At 43.3% G+C, this 20,624-nt stretch overlaps 1 protein-coding gene across 1 annotated transcript in view; it reads left to right on the plus strand.

The window, feature by feature from the left end:
- LOC113746131 (leucine-rich repeat and fibronectin type III domain-containing protein 1-like protein) overlaps positions 1–20,624 on the plus strand; it is a 201,293-nt gene that overhangs the window by 170,321 nt on the left and 10,348 nt on the right. The window contains 4 exon segments of the mRNA XM_074527724.1: positions 2,914–3,080; positions 5,103–5,343; positions 8,257–8,469; positions 8,726–9,036. Of these exon segments, the coding sequence (XP_074383825.1) occupies positions 2,914–3,080; positions 5,103–5,343; positions 8,257–8,469; positions 8,726–9,036 (932 nt within the window).

Consider the following 20,624-nt stretch of genomic DNA (forward strand, 5'->3'; position numbering starts at 1 on the left):
ATACTACACGCCCAGAATGAGTCACAGAGAATGTCTTTACCCATGGAGGTGTTATTGTCAGCATGTTCTAGTCTGGAGACACAGATGTCTGTTTACGCAGATTGGACCGTCAACAACAAGCTATCTATTATGTCTATGAAGGCAGCAACAGGTCTCTGTGACCCTGGACACCACAGTGTTGAGATAGACTGGCACCTACTGTTCCCAACCAAAGCCAAACAACTAATACTGCTGAGGACCTCAAGGCCCACACGGGACCTCAAGGCCCACACGGGACCTCGTGTAACCTCAGGAGAGAAAAGTCCAGAACAGTTGACCTTGTGACGTTTTTCGAGGTCAAGGATGTGGTTAGGAAAGGACTTTGTGACGTTTTTCGAGGTCAAGGATGTGGTTAGGAAAGGACTTTGGAGAAATTTATTTACTATTTAACCCTAAGACGAGACGAGGGAAGAAGAAATGACGAAGAGAAGCTACGACCTCAACAGAAACTGATTATACACTAATAAAAACATCTGTATGAATATTTAAGTATCTAATCTTCTGTAAATATATTCTCTAAATCTGACACACCGTTATTTGATGCAGATGTCGACATGTAGAGAGGTAAACCTCTTTTATTTTTACTTCATTCGTGTTCACGTTCATTTGATTAAATGTTCTAATGTAATATGAGGAAATCTGACCACGATCTTGTTAAATAAAGCTGAATATTCAAAATTACCTAATTACCCTCAGGCCTTCATCAGCTGTAAATTATCATTTCAATTTAAAACTAATCTTTGTGGTGCTACAAATCGAGTTTGGCATTGCCAATTTGCAAGATAAAATTAGTATTTAATTAATACTCCATATATATATACAGTGTGTGTGTGTGTGTGTGTGTTTGACTGGGAAAGCTATTTTAAATTCAACAAATTTGGATGTACGCTGCCAACAAAGCTGATGATTCACCAGCTGAGTGTCCAGACAGGCGTCGTGAGCCCAGTTTGGAAAAGTTCTTCAAAGTCATGTGAAGCTCTTCAGACTGGCTGTGCTGCTGCTGCTGAGGTCGAGTGCTGTGTGAACACGATGCCACATTTCTGGCTCAGACTCTGAAGTTCGTCCCGCCCGTCTCAGCTGGACACCTTTTTAATAACCCGGCCCTGAAATAAACTGTTTTCCCTCCTTTTTTATTTCATTAAATGACGCTGTCCTTTCTCTGCTCATTAAAAGTACCAAAGTGTCCCCTTAGGACCGGCCGCTCGGACCTCTGCAGGACTTTCAATCAAGCGATGTGAACTCTGAACTCGCTAATGGACTGGACTTTCTGAACTTCAGTCTGAACGTCACCTTTCTCTGTCTCCTGCCTTTATCCCTCCTCTCCTCTCATTCGACTGAGCTTTGCATTTTATAAATATTATTTCTCTAACAAGATCAGGAATAGAACTAACCCCTGAATCCTAACGCAGTCTGTGACGCTGTTTTGGTTCGTGTCGTCTCCACGTAAGCCCGATTTGCACAGGACTATAATGTGTGATTTCAAAAGTTTTCTGACATGAGCGGCATGAAGAGACATAAATAAAATCTGCACAACAACATTTGTTGTCCTTCTCGTCATCTTTTTCAAGATTTTGCTCTTCTGATTGATTTTCTCTTTCCGCAAACACGTCGTGAGCGGAGCCTCCTGTAACATTATCACACTGTGTTTGGTGAAGTATGGACGTTAATTTGTTGAAGACCTCCGCCATCATTGCACATTACGACGACTCCCCAGGTGATACTAGTGCCGTGAGAATAGTGTTTACATCTTTTCCAGACCTTAAAGACACCGTCATCATGAGAACAATTCTTTTTGCTGTCTCTGAATGTATTTGCAGTGTAAATTTGGCACCAATCAAACATTTCCACCAACAGAGAAGCTTTGAAAATGAACTTCCAATGGCAAATCCAATTAAAACACTGACGATATGAGGAGTGAAGCAGATATCTACTTCCTGTGTTCAAAAGAGGCAAGACATCTTCAAACACACAGGAAATATCGGAAACATTTGAAGAGGATCTGAAGCTGGTTTTGAAATCATAAATCAAGTCACACCAGAGCTCCAGGCGACTACGGGCTGTTGGAAAAGGTTACACCACTTAAAGGACATCAAAATATGTATGAACGGGGCTACATCTCTGAATCTTTGCTGTGGATATGCAAACGAGATTGAAAGATGATTTGATTTCATCAAACAAACCACACAGATCCAAACGAGGACAGCTGTAGCGCCGTGACAGGCGTCTGTGTTTGTTGGAGAACGTTTTATTGGAGCGCCATGACAGATCAGAAAACACTCGAGTTATTCCAAAGGCGCTGACAAACAAGCCATTTTGTCATCTGGCCGCGAGGACTGTTGGAGAACGCGAGGTCCAGATCCAGATGCTTCGTAAACTCGTCCATCTATGCTGAAACAGAGCCGAGATGTGAGTCACATTCAGCAGTGTGACTCTCGAGAAGACGTCTTTGGGCAGATTTTCCTCCTCGCAGCTCTTAACGTTTCCTCTGTCATTAAAAAAATTGATTCTTTTTGTTCTGAGAGCAATAACACACAGATTACTGTGAGGAGCGCCGAGGCTTCGTGACGCTCAAACTCTGTCCTGATTGTCTGAATTATGAGAGCAATTACAGCGACGACAACAACACTTTAGCTGATCAACAGGCTGTTATCGCTCCCCTTCAAGCCTCCGTCCTCTCATCCTCTCTCCATCTCCCTCTTTGTGTTTCTTGCTCATTGTATTGTTCGACTGTGTTCTGATTATGAGAATTGTATGGAGGCAATTAGAGAAAACAGCATGCTTTGAGTGCACAGTATTGACCGTGTTATTGATCTCCATTTCTTTCTTCTTCCTCTCCCTTCATCTCCTCCTCGCCCTCCTTGTGTCTTCCTGCAGGACTTTCTGGAGACTCTGGAGGACTTGGATTTGAGCTACAACAACTTGGTGGACATTCCCTGGGAGACCATCGCCCAGCTGGTCAGCGTCAACACCCTCAGCCTCGACCATAACCTCATAGAGAGCGTCCCCGAGGGAATCTTCTCCAACCTGCACAAACTGGCCAGGTCAGGATGCATGAAAGCCATCAAATGAAAAGTCCATGAGAATCTGGAATTGAAGCAGTTTTCTGTAGCACATCAGCGTTTTTTAACATTCTGCCTCATGGTCGGTTCATGAAAGGTGAACAAGACTTAGTGAACTGAACTGAAATCCAATGATTGTTATGATTTTAAATTATAGAAGCACTCCTGAATATATTTTATATTTAACAATCTGACGACTTTTGGAGCCAGAGCCAGTGCAGCAGTGATTGTTTAAAGCATCAAGTGACTAATTAAAACCAATTAAACTCATCATTAATGATGAATCACAGACTCGTCGTCTTCTGTGAGTACAGACGTTTTGTTTTGAAGCATCAGAAGAATTAAAGAAGTAATAATGTTTATGTTCAACAGCATCCGTCTTCCCTGATGAGCTGCTTTTTTTTCGTTCAGCTTGTTTTCAAACCAATTATACATAAAACTTCAGCTTCAGGCGGTTCAACACGGAGCAAATCCCTCCACGTCAGACCTCACGTTAATGGAATCTGAGCTTTTGATGCACACAGGAAAACTCCTGTTTCCTCACTCACAGCTGGGAGATACCCATCAAAACCAGGTCTACGCTGCAGCTCCACCGGAGCAGCTGGGGGTTCAGTATCTCGCCCAAGGGCACGTCGGCGGTAGATGTTGGGAAATATTAGAGCTCTTATGCTGGCTTCAGACAGCTCCACATCTTTGCTGTGTTCAAAGAAGTAATGTGACATAAACCTGTTTCAGATAGGGTCATGTCAACTGTACAGGAACGTCACCTTCACCTCCAACCTTCGTGATCATCTTACTTTATGTTTCTTTATGTTATTTTCAGGTATCGTAAATATCAAAACCCATTTAACCCCATTAAGAGTAATTTCAATTCACGTCCGAACGACCAACAGTAATTGACGTGGTTCAGAAAAACAGTCATACTTTTATTATAAAGGGCGATTTTCTCCCTGGAGATCGGAAACTTCTGGACCAGCGGGCAGCTCTGAATGTGTCCGTGTGCACAGGTGAGCGGTCACTGACAAATTAATCCACCGCGAGGCCGCTGCCCATGAAATAACATAATTGAAATTTGTAAAGTGCAGCACGCTCGCTGCACTCAACAGCTATTAACTTCTTGTTAAGTCATCGTTGTTGTCGAATATTTCTGGGGGAGTGGAAATATACTTTCCTGCAAGTGAACGTTTGAATTTCTGATATTATTACCAGTCATCAGGGCAAATTACTGTTCAATTCCCAGAGACGCTCAAGGACCAAAAAAAAACACACCCTGGAAAATATTTTTTGTGTGAACGTCATCGAGTTCTACTTTAAATAGACGATTTACATGCACAACACAACAATAGAATACTTGAACAATACTATTCAATACTATAGAATACTAAACACTTGAACACAATGGACGATATCGACCGCTGGATGAATTAGACCTTAAAATAGAGATCTGTGCTTTGGTCTTTATGATGAGATGAGCCTTATATGTTGGCATTTAAAGCTAATTAACTGGTTATCTTGGCCACAGGGAGGTTGGACACTGGAGGACAGAGAACAGTTAAAGTTTGACCTCATGGGGACTTTAAGGTGAACCTGGATCCACGTTTGAAGTTACTTCTGTTTCCATTTATTCATAATGTGAATATAGCCGGGGAAGAAAAAGCCTTTACCTCTTTCACACACACAAAAAAAGTGCTGTTACTGTCGCTGTGAAATAATTGAAAGTGAAGAAATTGATCTACTTTTATACGACTGAATTCCACCATCGGTGCTTCGGCTGCAGGCGGAAAGAGAGAGGTCGTTCTTCACAGGAACTTTTCAGCAGTTTTCAGATTTATTCACCTTCAGAAGACGCTTAGGATTCTTTCAGCTCCAATCTAATAAAGAAAGATGAAGGAGGGAAGGCTCGCCCTTACCTCCCTGTATCTCACCTTATTGAATGCCATGCCTCAAAATGAAGTCAAAGTTCGAGACTCATCCATCTCCCTGTGTCTCTTTCTCTATCACCAGACTGGACATGACATCCAACAAGCTGAAGAAGATCCCTCCAGACCCGCTGTTCCTGCGGATCCCGGTCTACGCTAAGATGAAGGGTTCTCCTCTCACGGCGCTGGTGTTGAGTTTTGGTGGGAACCCTCTTCACTGTAACTGTGAGCTGGTCTGGCTTCGACGACTGACCCGAGAGGACGACCTAGAGACCTGCGCTTCACCTAAAGACCTGGCTGGCAAATATTTCTGGACCATTCGAGAGGTTTGTTAAAGATACTGCAGCTATCGATCACATGATATGTCATAAAACCCATGAATCACCACAAAATAGCAGCAGAACATAAGATTAGCACACTGCTTAATGAAAATATATCTGATATTTAGATATTAAGATTCATCATTAGTGTTATTTTAGTTGAGTTTTGGCGTAATTGAGGAGACGATCTAAGGAGTGTTGCCCAGAAAAAGATTGCAGATACCAAAACCCACCAAATACCACCGATGTGATGGACGCCAACAAGCCACACGAATTACTTCTGGTCCAATAGATACTTCATCACTCTTTGGTTCATCTTCATGACGGCAGACTTTGTTTCGACACCGCTTGGCCTTTTTGTGGTATACCAAGGTCTGGAGTAGGTCATTATAAAAGCCATAACAACCCAGGAGTTGCTATGAAATGGTTTTGTATTATTTATATTCAGAATAAACAGATGTATCACTCTTCAGCTGGAGTATTTGGGTCTAAACTCAAGTTAAATCTGATTCTTTGCTCTGATACAAAGTTGTGAACAGTTTCCAGGAGGTCATCTTAAGTTTTTCAAAGATGCCTCGTGGCCTCGCGTTAATCTTTGTTACCTTTGTGAGAATAATAACACAGATATTATACTTGTTGGAGCCCGAGGTTATCATTAGCTTCCTAATACAAATATTCACATTAAAAAAATCCTTGATGTACGCACACTGGATCTTAGGAATTACTTTCTGTGTGTTCGCTGTGATAATCCACTAAAACCCTGAAGCTTAACTTTACTTCTCAAGGACACTCGAGCAGATGGTTGATGTCACAGAGGAGTTCACCTGAAAGTGTGGAGTCATGGAGTGTGACCTGCAAAAACCGTGACGTTTCATTATGTATTAAATTATGCCTTATATCGTTAAGTTAGAAGAAACAGAGAGCGGATAAAAAAGAGACAACAGTAAAACAGGTTTCTGTCTTTACCCAGGTTGATTTATTTATTCGTATATAATAATATACTAATATAAATTAGGAATATATACAGTACAGTGTTCTGTCAGTGTGAGGCTTGCACAGGACTCGATGAGTCTATCTCACTGTCAATCAATATGTCAACACCCTTTGTCATTATGAGCAAAATAAGATGCTTGACTTTAAACTCTGTTCCTGGTCATCAAACCTTCTCACTTAATCTCTGTATGAATATGAAGTCGCATCATGAAGCTCCACAGCTGCAAGTGGAGGTTGACACCTCCACCGCTCGCTGCTACATACAGGTTGATAAACCAGAGTGAAGCTAAATCCACATTTTAATCCCAATGAATATTTATTTTACTATTTAGTAAACCATTCACCTTTTTTAAGGTGATGTGAGGAGACTGCTATGCAGCAATTAGTCCACTAGATGCAACTAAACTCTACACACTGCACCTTTAACTTTGCAATTCATCAGTTTCCAGGTTGCGTCGTGCTGCCGATAATTTGGTTTGAGATGTTTCTAAAACTCAGTCAGTCTTTTTCTCATCTTAACTTTCCGATAAAATCAAAAATGTTGAATATTATTGAGATTTTAGAGATGTTCAATCACTTGAACATTGTCGACAACCAATAGGAGCAGAGCAGTAAACATGGAGGGGAAGGAGCCTCAGACAAAAAGACATGTTCCTTTATGAAATATTATGTCCAGTGCTACCTGAGGAAACATTCCCTCTTTTTCATGTTTACTTCGTGGAGCTGTAACGTTTTGATATTGTTGATATGTTAATGATCCATCTCATAAAAGCCAGTTACCACCATCAGCATTAGACCGTGCAGAACAGATGGATGGTGTGAGACTAAAGGTCATGTGAACCTGCTGGGGAAATACTGCTGATGCTTGGATGGATAACAGCTGAATTAAGGTTCAAGATGTGACCCTGAAGAGGATCATATAGAGAGGTTTCACCTCACCTGGAGGGCCGACCCCTCCGGGCTGTCTGAGAGCTACAACGATAAGCGGCGGTGCACCTCGAGATAAAGATGGGATTAATTGGCATCATCTCAGAGAGGATGATGTTCAGACCTTTGCCTCACCTCCAGTAATAGTCTCATGGACCCCCCTTCAGTGAGGATCACTATAAGAGGATTAGCCTTGTAAAGAGGTCGATGCGGAGACCTCCGTGTCACCAAAGTGTCTGGGCATATTAATACTCAGAGACTTAATAGCCTCTTTCCTGCTGCAAGGACGAGTGAGGCTCCATGGCATCCATCAGAGGTCAGACGTCAGCCATTAGCTGCCAAGGGAATCCCTGCTTTGAAATCGATGAACGCCGCTCGGCTCTGCATGCCTCAGGTCCGACGGAAAGCTGAAAAAATCCAAGAGGTTGAATGGGACGAAAAGTGGACGCCGGCTGGAGTTTGAGGGTTATCAGGACAAACCAGATATTTAAGACTGAATGAGCATTCATGCACTTTTTCACTGCAACGCTCGACTTCTCAGACTTTCACAGTTGGCTTACGCCGGGGGAGCAGCCCGTTCAATCACAGGCTTTTTACTCTGAGCTTCACGGGAGCAATTGAGGGTTAGAGCGTAATACAAGACTGAAAGGCACCAGTGCTTTATTTGAAGCTACACCCCCAACGGTCATCAGGTCAGCAATCATCTCTGCTGGTAACAAGACCCGAGAAGGACCCAGAAAAAAGGCTTGGAGTGGTAGGAATGATTAGTAAGCCGTGGTAAGCTTCACCTGGCCCTGCTTGGCCTAGCTGTAATACTTTACCTCGCTTTATACCGGCTTAGGTGCCAGTGGGTGGGTTTTAAATATTGCTACAGCTGAAAATCTCTCAGATCATTTCATCTTCAAATGACTGAGCTCCTTCTGAGCCCGTCGAAGCTCTGTATGCCGGGATGATGACGAAGTCCAAATGTTGATTATCCGTTATTCTTTTGTCCAACAGGAGGAGTTTGTTTGCGAGCCTCCGATGATAACTCGTCACACCTCCAAGATGTTCGTGATGGAGGGTCAGGAGGTCAGCCTGCGCTGCAAGTCCATCGGGGATCCAGAGCCTTCAACTCATTGGGTCAGTCCTGACGGAAAACTGATCGGCAACACGTCCAGAACTGTCTGCTACGAGAACGGATCGCTGGACATCCTCAAGGCCTCGGTCAAGGTACAGATCATTCTCAAAGAATATGAGTGTCTGTTGATTTATTGATTTATCTGTTTATGACCGATGTTCGACTTCAAATCACATTTATTCTGCAGCTCTTGATGATCTTGAAGTTTTAAACAAGTTGATTCATTTCTAAAGAATAGTTTATTATAGATTATAGACACATTGTTTTAGTATAAAGCATATTTAATGTACTTAAAGCACTGAAATAACGCTGGTAAATGTCTTATCTCCTGTTCCTGATGATTTCCAGGATTCTGGAAAGTTCACGTGCATCGCGTCGAACGCTGCCGGCGAGGCGACCGCTCCTGTCGAGTTAGTCGTCAACCCTTCGCCACACTTTGACCCTAAGCTGGACCCCGACCCAGGGCCTTCGGACATCCCCACATCCATCAAATCCAACGTCAGCGGGGGTCAAGCCCGCTCCGACCAACAGAGGGTCAGTGTGTCGGATCTAACGTCCAGTTCTGCTACCATCAGATGGCCTCCGCAGAACCACATACCGGGAGTCCGCATGTACCAGATCCAGTACAACAGCTCTACAGACGACATACTCATATACAGGTAAGACAGAGGATGTGGGTTATATAGATAACACACACTTGCTTTCTATGACTACCTGAAAAACAGTGATGCAGCTTTCCAAACAAACCGTGTAGTTGTGGAACTTTTCTACCTAAAATGATTCTTTAACGTAGGGTTAGCAGATTCACCGCTCTTTCCAATGGGAAACTGAAGCAGTTACATCAATATATGCTCTCTTCAGAGTCACTAAAAGCCTCCACGCTCTTAATCCTGCATAACTTGAAGCCTTAATATAATGTGAACAGGTGAGTTGTATATAAATTCACCCTCAGTACAGTTGTCATGAACGGGGAAATTAGCTACAGAGACCAAAACTGTTTTTTGTACCAGGCTGTAAACATGTTTATTTCTGCTGTGAAGTTGGACATTTGGACATGGGGACTTATGGAGACTGACTCACTTCTGGAGCCAGCCTCAAGTGGACGTTAGAGGAACTGCAGTTGGTGGCTTCACTTCACAGTGATGGAGGTTTCAACTTGGCAATCTTTATTTTTCTCGTGCCAGCGGTAGTCATCCTTCATTTCACTGCAGCTGATTGTGTTTCCAACAATTCGAGATGTTTTCGTCCTCGGGGTCGTTCGGTTATGTTTATATACATATATAAGTTTATGCGTTTGTTAGCAGGTGAAAAAAACAATTCTCACACAATAAAAACAAGTAGTAGAAGAGGAAGAAGTGTGTGTGTGTGTGCTCCAATCACACGTCATCCCTGTGTGGGTAGTTATCACCAAGGTCTCCCTCGCCGGTGTAGGAGGCTGCATCAGGCTTTTCTGGAATGAACTGCTCAGTGAGCAACAAAAGACGAGTAAACTGCAGAAAACATCAAATAAAAACAGTGATTTGCCTCCAGGCAACAGATATCATATCAGCTCAGAGCTTAAACGCTCTCAACTTTTATGAGAAATGCAAGAATTATGTTATTATCACTCATCATTTGCCGATCCTAACATCCTCCTATATTTAGTGGTGTTACTCTTAGCTGCGAAAAAGAAAAGTCCGGACCCTCAGGAAGGCTCAGACAGGTGGAGACATAAAAATAGAAATGTGATAATAGAAGATAAACGTTGATTAATCCTGCTGGGAAATCAGTCTCAGCTACTAAATGGAAAAGTACGGAGCCTGAAGCAGACTGCGAAACGGGAAGTAAACGGTGTGATGGCAAAAATATGAACGTTAAGAGGTAGAGCGGGACAGATCATTAAGATTAATCCATCCATTCTCCATAACCGTTATCAGGGTCAGAGGGGCGGGTACACTTTGGACAAGTCATTAAGATTAATGTGAGGTGATAATTTCTGACTGTGACTACGCAAAAATCTGCTGTCCAAAGAGGAACGAGCGAGAAAACAACCAGTGAATGCACTAAAACACAAGAAAATAACTACATGTTCACAGACACTGCAAACTAACAAAAACTATTAAGTATAAATTTGTTATTTAGTGCAAGAAATATGATAACATTCATACTAAAACTATATTATTGTATTTTTTAAGGTGAATCTAATTAGTTTTACATTTCTGTACCTCAGAATCTTCACAGTAGTTTCCTGTTTTTTAAAATTGTATTCAGAATTCAGACATTATCTTTACAACCAACAACCAAGCTCTTATTTGAAGTATTATGACAATGATGACAAATTACAGGTATTTCTAATTTGTGTACAGAAAACATACTTATATAAACAGAAATATATTATTTATTCAGTATTCTGTTTCTTTTTTTAATTACATACAAATGCATGTAAAATGACAGTAATTATCTGTAGTTTCATATGCGGCTCATTACATAAATGTTATGTTATAAAATGTTATAGTTTTAAACATTTAAACATTAAACTTGTATACAAAGCTAGAAAATTCCATAAAACTGTGGAAAAAAATAACGGTGTTTGCCTGTAAAAAACAATTTCAGTAAATTTACAGTTTTTGAGATTTATTCAGATTATTATTTTTTGTTGTTGTTTGGCAAGTCCATAGATTTTGCAAAACACTACAGGTGAATAGGGTCAAAATCTAAACTCCATGATCACGACACCTCCCCATTAAGTATTAAGAATTAAGACACATTAAGAATTATTTTTTGTATTGCAAGTTTTCAGACATTCTATGTTCAGATATGCCAATAAGGCATTATCCAATGCAAACTGGAGGTGAAATCTACAGACACAAACAGACAAAGTGCCTGTGGCGTCTGGTCCGTTTGTCTGACGAGCTGAAACTTCCCTGAAGGAAACTTTGGGTCCGTTACGAGTCCTCCCGTGCAGCAGCTTGTTGACACGATTTGCACATCTTAATCACCAGATGTGAATTTCAGAGCATGTTTCAGGCTCGAGCTGCCAAGTGGCTGAGTGTGGACTCTCTATCAGCCCACGATGCTGAGTGACCACTGGATGGTCACTTAGCCAGCTCTGTAACCTAGCAACGTCATTCAGACTGTATAATCGAGTGCCATTACAAAGCATTTGGAGGGCTGACAAATGACAGTTTGAAATGTGTCCACGGCCTCCATTCTCATTTCAACCAAAAACCAAAGGCACTCAAGTGACCATTTTCTTACCTTCAACTGGAGAGAGCATGTGGTCGAGTGCAGGGCGACCAAACGGATGATTTCAGAGTGAACGTTGGAGGTGGGGGCAAGTGACAAAGACCTCGAGCTGCTGCTAATTATGAATGTGACGCTGACGTTGTTCTAGAGCCACAAACCGACATTTGTTTCCAATCCTCAGGGATTCCCCAAGCAAAGGCGTTTAAGTAACTTTGTTCACGAGTGACAGGAAAATGGACTGTCCGTATCGGTGCAGTGCTCGCAGTAATCTGGACGTTAAACCAGTTGTTGTGGTTTAAAGGGGGCTGACCCAGAAGGCAAAAGTTAGGATTTTCCAACCCTCAACTCTGGCCACGAGCTTTGGATAGTGACCGAAAGACAGTTTCCTCTGTCAGGTGTCCCTGCTCAGCCTTAGACAGGGTGAGGAGCTCCGACATCCAGTGGGAACTCACGTGGAAATGAGCCAGTTGAAGTGGTTCGGACATGGGCACCTTCCTTTGGAGGATTTCTGTGCACATCCAGCTATCAGGAAACAGAACTCGCTGGTATGGCTATGACTTATGCATGCATACATGAAATGCCCTTCTAAACCTGCTGCCATGTGACTTGATCCTGGATAAAACAAAGGAAATGGACGGATGCACATTTCTTTTCAGCTTTTCTAACTTAAAGACAGATCGATGAGTTTGTGTCTGTACCAAAGCAGCACAGACAGAAATGGAGCTCTCCAGGTATGTTGTGTCCGCTGAGCATCCTCAGTGTTTACTGCAGGTACTGCTGCCTCTCTTCTTCTAGCGTTCGCTGTGCTGAGGCAGCCTGAGGCCACAGACATGCAGCTTTCTTGTGTTTCAAAGGTCAAAGATTTGATTCTCTGGCTGGGAAAATGTGAAAAATGTGGAAGTGAAACAAAATCGCTCTCTCTGCTTTTATACCTGCTGCTGTTTGTTCCCTCGGGCTCGGCATTTTTCAGCCCTGAGCTGCCGACAGCATATTTCGACAGAAGGAGGGCGCTCAGCTCATCAGACTCATAACATAACAGTGTGTGGAGCTACCAGGTTATCGTTGGGAAACCAAAACAACAGTTGATATTATGGCTAAACTTTTTCACGTTTTGTCGCTGATTTAGGACGGATGGTTTCGTGTTTTTGTTGCTACATCGGGACATCATGGTCCAGAATCTGAAGCACCAAACATTCTCACTTCCAACTAGTCAAGCTGTTGTTATTCTTATGCACTGAACATAAAATGAAATATACAAAGATTATGTTGGTCAGTGCACTCAGTGAGAGAAAAGGTCATATTTGACTTGGAGATCCGAATCAAATTAATTTCATTGTGAACAGGCAGTCCACTTCTGCCCTCCGATATAATCCAGGACCTTAAGTGAAAGCACACTTTTTAGCTCACAGGGTCAGTACTTATGCTTTTGACTTTAAGTGCAACACATTTTACAACACGAGTGCAGCTCTCCGGCAGAGTTATTGGCCTCTGCACCAAACGCCGTAAAAGAAGAAGAAGTCATGACGCCCACTCTGCCCTCTCTCCGCCCCACCTCTGCAGTCTGTTCCTGGCTTTTACAGAGACTCTTGCTGGTTAGACTTTGTTTTACATCTTTTACAGTAGCCAAACATGAGTTTGTGTTACAATCATCTGTCTGCACAGTGTCCAGTCTAACAGTGAACTCATAATGAAACTAACGCGATAAGCTAATGTCAACTACCTTCCTGTGAAGGGATGGAACAGAACCTCTGAACCGGCAGTGTCCAGTCTAACAGTGAACACAGCAACAGAACCTCTGAACCAGCAGTGTCCAGTCTAACAGTGAACACAGCAGCCTACCGAGGTGGTCTTCTTGCCGGGTTTGGCTCCTGGCATCCTTGAGCTGAAACCACTGAAACATTAGCTGAGAGAAGAGGCTGCAAACATTTAATTAAAAAATGTCCATTTTCTACTTTCTCCTTTTTAACAGCTGCACAATCCAACATACAATTAAGAAAGTTGGTTATGATCGTAGACGTTCCATCCCAGTTTGGTTGATATCTTAACAAGACTATGATAAACAGACTTACAAACTGGACAAAACATGTCTCAGAATCATCTGTCTGCACAGTTTGTAGCGTTTTTTACAAAAGCATACGAGTGGATCAAAGTGTACAAGTCTTTAAAATCTACATGAGGAGCTCCTCTGCACTGTTAAACTGACAGTCAGCGTCCACGATAACGACAAGTCGACAGCTAACAACAAACATTTTGTACAACATAACCTGCACTATCAGCAGAAGCATTCAGACATGCACACCTGTGATAAATATACCTGCTCTGTTGAGTTCAGTCTCTCACGGCACATTTTTCCAACTCAAAGACATCTTTTTCCTCTGAGCCCTCATTAAAATCTGATTCCAAAAAAGTCTGGACATGGTCCGCTTCCCCACAAATGACTCAACCAAACTGTTCGTGGCCTTTCTCTAACCTTTATCTTTATTAGGGGAAAGTCAAGCTGCTGTTATTCACCGGCCTGCTTCACATTCACATTTGGGATCTGAACTGCATTAACTGTGTGAACCGAGCAGCTGTAGTGGAGCGGCGGCGCTGGTGGTTCATTGAGGGATGGCAGTGGAAGCAGGAGGGTCCCTGTAGGCTGCTGCTGCCCGATCATAATGGCATGACAAATGTGGCAATGAAAGTTTTAGAAGTTCAGCGACCATCATCACAGTTATCAGTGCTGCCCACGCTGCAGAGGAGCACGACTCAAGCTGAACAAATTATGCATTACAGATGAAATAGATGTTTAAATTTCACCATTTTTTTCCTTCCCACCAGCTTCGCAGTTTGCTCAGAGCAGAAAAAGCAAAGTATGCTTCATGAGATGGTCACCTCGATGAGTTTTCCAAAAGTCTTCCCATACACGCTGAGAACTTTCCATTCCAATACCGTCACAATCCTTTCATGCTTCAGTCATGATCCAATCCCCATCGAATCCCAATCCTGTCTCAACGCCAATATGATCCTGTCCTTCCATCCCACCCTACTCCCATCCCAATCCCAAATCTCAATCCCATTTCAATCCTTCCCCAGTCCTTTCCTGATCCTGAATCTTGCATCTCAACATCAACTGTTTGGAGGAGAGTGCATGAATCCTTCATGGTCAAATTACTGCAAAGAAACCATGACTAAGTGAGACCAGGAAGAAGAAGAGGACTGCTTGCACCAACAAACACAAGGAATGGACATTATATTGTATCTACATGTGTGGTTCCCACCCTGAAGCTTACTGGGGAGGACAATGACTCCAAATGCACATCCAGGCTCTGTAAGAGCTAACTGACCAAGAAGCAGAGTGACGGAGTGTTGTGTCACATGACCTGACTTCCACAATCACCTGACCCAGCTGAGATGTTTTGAGTTGGAGTGAAGAGAAAGCAGCGAGTTCAGCATAGACGAGAAGAGATGCTGGAGTTCAAACAACCTTCGAGGAGCAACCAGAGGAAGTTTATCTGCAAAACTGAATTCATCATCTTCAACCAAAAAAATATAATGACCTGTTCTAAAAATGCAACAGTGGGAAAACAAAAGGCAATTAAAACAAAGCGTAAACAAATTAGCTCCCAAAGCAGAGGCGGAAATACAGTGAGGTCAGAGAATTACTCCGTTTATTTTGATGAAATGGCAAAATTACTGTGACTGGTCTCAAATTAAATGTCTTCTGTTTGCAAATTGTCTCATAATGAAGTACTGAGGAGCATTACAACACAAACACTTCATATACCAGCGTGAAATGGACCTAAACTCAACTCTTTACAGAGTTTCCTGATGGACAATAAAGTAACCTACTGCCAACTGTAGCTGCTGTTAGCTCAGTTTGTTAGCTGAGAGCTCAGAGCACAGGGGGAGTGTTAGTGTTTGTATCACAGGCGTTTTGGACCACCGGGAGGAAGAAGAAGAAGAAGAAGAAGAAGAAGAGGGGGAGGTGTACAGGCCCGGGATGCAAAGGAATGCTGAGAGCGGGGCCGGTGTCGTGCCAGAACAGGAGCCGGACAAGAGTAAATGTGGGACTGACTTTTAGTGGTTGGTGAGAGCTTGGTGAAATAAAAGGCTGAAAGACAGACGCCGAGCTGGGCTGACTGCTGCTGGACTAGGCAGTGATATCAGCTGCTGCTGGGGACCTGGTTGATGATTGGCTGTTTGATCATGAGTAATGTAATCAGAACAAATACTCGAGTACAGCTGAACATATAGTTACCACAGAAACAGCTGTTATATGTGAATCTGAGGAGCAGAGGAAAAGGAAGAAGGAAGTGTAAAGGGAAGGATGGAGGATCCTCGTCCTCGGTTTTCAGTTCATCGTGCTGCGCTGGCAGAAAAGTGGAGATCGACATTTCCTCATCTCTCTCGGTGGAGGAGGAGGAAGAGGAGGAAGAGGAGGAAGAGGAGGAAAGGTTGTATTTTTACAATATTCCCCTCCTTCTTCTCCATTCTGCCCCGGGGCAAGAATAACCTGACCAACTTTATCCTTCGCTCTCTCTTTCACACACTCTGAGGATTATGGGTCCACGGAGAGATCAACCTCTGTCAGCAGCAGGAAATGAATCTATTGATTCTCCCTCCGTTAATATTCTCTTCCTCACCTCCTTCTCTTTCTGTCCCGGACCAGGAAAGTGTGTGTCTGCATGAAAAGGGTTATAAAGCTCACAGCGGTGTGTGTGAATGTGTGCGCTGGCTTTCTAATTACCATCCCGGCCGGCTCTCCGAGGAGAGATTAAAGAATGGAAAAGGAGAAAGAGGTGATGATGGAGGAGGGAGAGATGTTTCCTTGACTCAGCTGATACGGAGAAGGGTGGATGGCAGCGAGGAAGAAGAGGGGAATGACAGCTGATCATATTCTGCTGAGATGATGAAGCATCGGCTTTCCTCTCTGCTACACCTCTCCTTTCCTTTTAGAAAGTCATTGTAATGTCATCCTCCTCCTCCTCCTCCTCCTCCTCCTCTCTTCCCTCGCTCCATCAGCCAAATGTCATTTTGTCCCGCTGGGTCTCGGGTTAGAAAACATGCCGTACAGGAGATGACAGCCGGGCTTTTAAAGGCTCAGATCAAATCAAGAGGTTTTCTGTCTGCCGACAGCAGGAGGTCAAATCGTACGTCGTCTTTGTTTTTGGGAAAAGTTCAAACAAAGTGAGAATTTCTTCACATCAGCAAAAAGACGTCAGGCGGTTCTGATCCAACAGAAACCTCCGGGACAGTTCCTCAAACGTCCACCTGAGGCTGGCTCCAGAAGAATCAGCCTCAGGTGGATTTTACAACGTTTATCTTGTTGATGTGTCACATAATGTGCAATAAACTGCAATACAGAAACTGTAATAATGAGCCTTCAGTCTCATTGTTCAAAACATGGGAATCAATAACTTCCAGCTATAATGTAATATGCAAATCAACTTGAGCTGAAGAAGTCCCACCTGAACTCGACCCCGCCGTATCTTCACCATCATGGTCAGCGCCGCCGTGAACCACCTTTGGTTCCTGCTGTCAGACTTCAGACAGTCTCGAGGTGCAGCAGTGTCAACATCACATCTGCAGTCTCCTCCCGTCGGCTTCAGTCTTTATACAACCAGCTGAATTAGCATCTCTCTGTGTTTTGGTTCCCAAGTCCTTCACATAACACACAAAGAGGAGCGGGATCTATATCGGACCCCATTATCTCCTGAACACACCCAGCCCTGCATGTGTGTGTAATAAGTTTCCACAGAAAACCCAACCTGAGGCCACGCTGACCTTTCCCTGCTAATGAAGCCCGCTCTCCCTCCTCGCCATCTGTCTTTCTTTCTTTTTTTTATCTTTCTCTCCGTCTGACTCATTCTCTCTGCATTTCATGAGTCTAAATCTGTTTCCATCCAAATCCTGAGTCTGTTTAAATGTTAAGAATCTGAGAACAGGAACACCTCAGCTGGCTCTGAGCTACTTCCAGATGTCTGAGCTGGTCCCAGTCTTAGGTCAGGTCTTAAGTTGAACAGTCTGAGTCTGACATCAACTCCTCTTTTGCAACTTTGCATCTTTCTGGCTTTTTATATTTTGTTATGACTCTGCATAAAAGTCTGAATATTTTATATTTCCTTTCACCGCTCATCAGTGTCACCCTAAGGCCAGACAATCCCGTTTCTCCTCAGAGGCCCCGTCAGCCTCTCATCTTTATTGAGACCAGTTCAGCCATTACAACAAAACATATTCAGACCGTCTGGATCCATGCAGATAGTTTCGCTTTAACAGACTGAGCTTTGAAACCTCAACAACGGAGATGAATAGAGTTTAATATGTGCTCCTCAGACTACTGAAGAAAATCAAGCAGCTCGTCTTTTACAAAAGTTTTTAATTTTTCTTCAGTAAAAAGTCGGAGGACAGTTTGTTTTTGTTTTTACTTCTGATCCAAATCGATTCTCGTCGACACCTGCAGCAGCTGATATCACTGCCTAGTCCAGCAGCAGTCAGCCCAGCTCGGCGTCTGTCTTTCAGCCTTTTATTTCACCAAGCTCTCACCAACCACTAAAAGTCAGTCCCACATTTACTCTTGTCCGGCGGCTTCTTGCTCGCTCACTCTCTCCTTTTCTCTTCTCAGCTTCCTCCGTCAGCGTCCTCTTGTTGGCTGTTAGTAAAGTTGTGTTAACCGTCACTGCGTCACACTAAACCATCTTAAGTTCCTGTAGAATAGAAGAATGGAGCTGAATAAATCCATGAGATGTATAACGTATCTTTTTTACAATGAAAACAGAAAATGAAGCTCTTAAACTACCTGAGCTTATATAGGACACACAAACAAACACGTCCTCCGGCTTCTTTCAAAGCAGGCCGAGGTATTATGCACATAAATGAAATGAATCGTAGCTCACAGCCAGTGAAGGTTATTCTTTATACTAAAGCTTTATATTTTCTATTACCCTTGCCTTGGGCGCAGAGAACAAGCTTGAATCCTGCATAATGAAAATCAGTAAAGATCCAAGATAATTGCAGTTTAAATATGTCAGCATGGCAGCGGGTATCATTTAAGGTTTTGAATAATGCAAGGCTCATAATGAAATGAAATACGTTGGGTGCCATGTAGGACTGAGAGAGAAGCATGACCTCAAGTGCTGCCTCTCGGTCTGCTCATGACAGCTTTGTGAATAATGCAGTGGCCACAACCGTATAAAATACAGCCACTCAGGATTTCATACGAGGAACGAGACTAAATCCACCCCATCACTCCACGCTCACATTCTGTATGGCTGAATTGGCTGTTAGCGTCTATTCGTTTTATGCTCCATTATTAAATGACACAGTCCTCAACTGAGAGAAATGTAGTCCAACCTGCCTCCGGACACGTCTCACAGTGGGTCTTTCTTTTAGAGGAAAGGTGGCAGGTTTGTAAGTGGGTAACAGACCCACTGATCCATTCGAGGCTACTGTGCCTCGCCTTGACGTTTAAAGTACATGCGTGTATGGAGTTGCGTACCAGCAGTAGTATAACGTTTGGTGGAGATTGGGTTGGGTGAATGGGTCAAACCAACAGGACCCAGAAGACTGCTGTTTGTGTCCCGCGTGGAACCAAACGTCAGCATCTTTTCCGAAACCTCACCCCGAGCGTTGTTGCTACCTAAAACTGCGACCACAAGCTTTATTTTGAAAGTATAACCAGTATCACTCGGCTTGATACCGAGTTGGGCAGCGTCGAGATTTGAGCAACTTTGACACGAACCAAACTCTGATGGCTAGATGGGTCAGAACATCTCCAAAACTCCATGACAGGGTCATGGGCGGTCAAGGCTTAATGATGCACATGGGGACCTCTTAGAAATGGTATCCCCCAGTTTTTTTCAAGAAGGGTTCAATCTGGGGCAACTGGACTGTGAAGAGGCTTCTTCAGGATGTCAGATGGGTCAAACAAACAGGACTTTCTCCCAGAAGACTGCTGTCCAGGTGCCATGTAAAAGCAAAAGTCAGCATTGACTCATTAGGTTGACTGTCTAAAACCTGGACATAGTCTCTGTGATGTCCCCCGCAGACTGGGGGCCTGGACATTTGAACTGCAGTTTTTAAGCTGTCCGGTACTTTTCCACCAGTTATATCCACAGAGGCATGATAGGAGAACGTCTTTTTAAATAGAGGTAAACCAATATAAAACCCTACAGGGGGTTGTGATCGGGCCGAGTGTGTAACTGACAGCAGTGAGTCAGAGCTACACAATTAGTTTTGAACCTGAGGGAAGCAGCAAGCAAGCCGTAAGCTATCTAAGACACTGAGCCAATAATCCAACAATCCTCCACCAGGAAAGACATGAACCACGAGAACCAATGACCAAAGATGCTCTCAAGGAACAGAGGAACCTGAACCTAGACCTACAGGTTCAACAGAATCACCTTTTATTCTATTTATTTTGCTGTTTCAAGTCCTGAAAAGGTGACTTCATGGAGATACCACAGGATGCTGAAGGTATGAAATATACATGGATGATTCCCTTCACACCGTAGACACAAGGTCAGGGTGAGAGTTTCTCTGCATATCCTCAGTTTTCATCGCCTCTCAATATCCTCCTCTGAATAGCAATAAGGGAAGAAGGAGAGCAGAGGAAAGTAAATGGAGAAGAGGGAGAGGAACAAGCATCGTCTTGTGTTGATAACATCATCCAGACTCTCGGCTGATCTGACTGTAAATAATCTGACTGGATGTGTTATTCATAGCTTTCCAAATAAGTTTAGCAGCTAACGTGAGACATTAAACCAACTTATGTATCGTCCAGCTCCAGTTCTGGCATGACATACCTATATACCTGAGCTAACAGCAGCTACAGTGCTGAGTCGGACTCACCGTGACGAGTAAATTGACTTTGACGTGTAAAATCAGTGTAGTGACCCTTTAGAAAGTGAACACCACACGGATCCATCTGTACCATCTGTAGCAGCGTATGCTCTTCCTGTATTATTAAAGTGCAGCGATGAAGTGTTGAACGGGAAACTCAAAGCGAGAAACCTGCACGTGAAAACGGGAAAAGTCAAAATAG

The sequence above is a fragment of the Larimichthys crocea genome, chromosome VII (genome assembly GCF_000972845.2).
Source record: "Larimichthys crocea isolate SSNF chromosome VII, L_crocea_2.0, whole genome shotgun sequence".
In the NCBI taxonomy this organism is placed as follows: Eukaryota; Metazoa; Chordata; class Actinopteri; family Sciaenidae; genus Larimichthys; species Larimichthys crocea.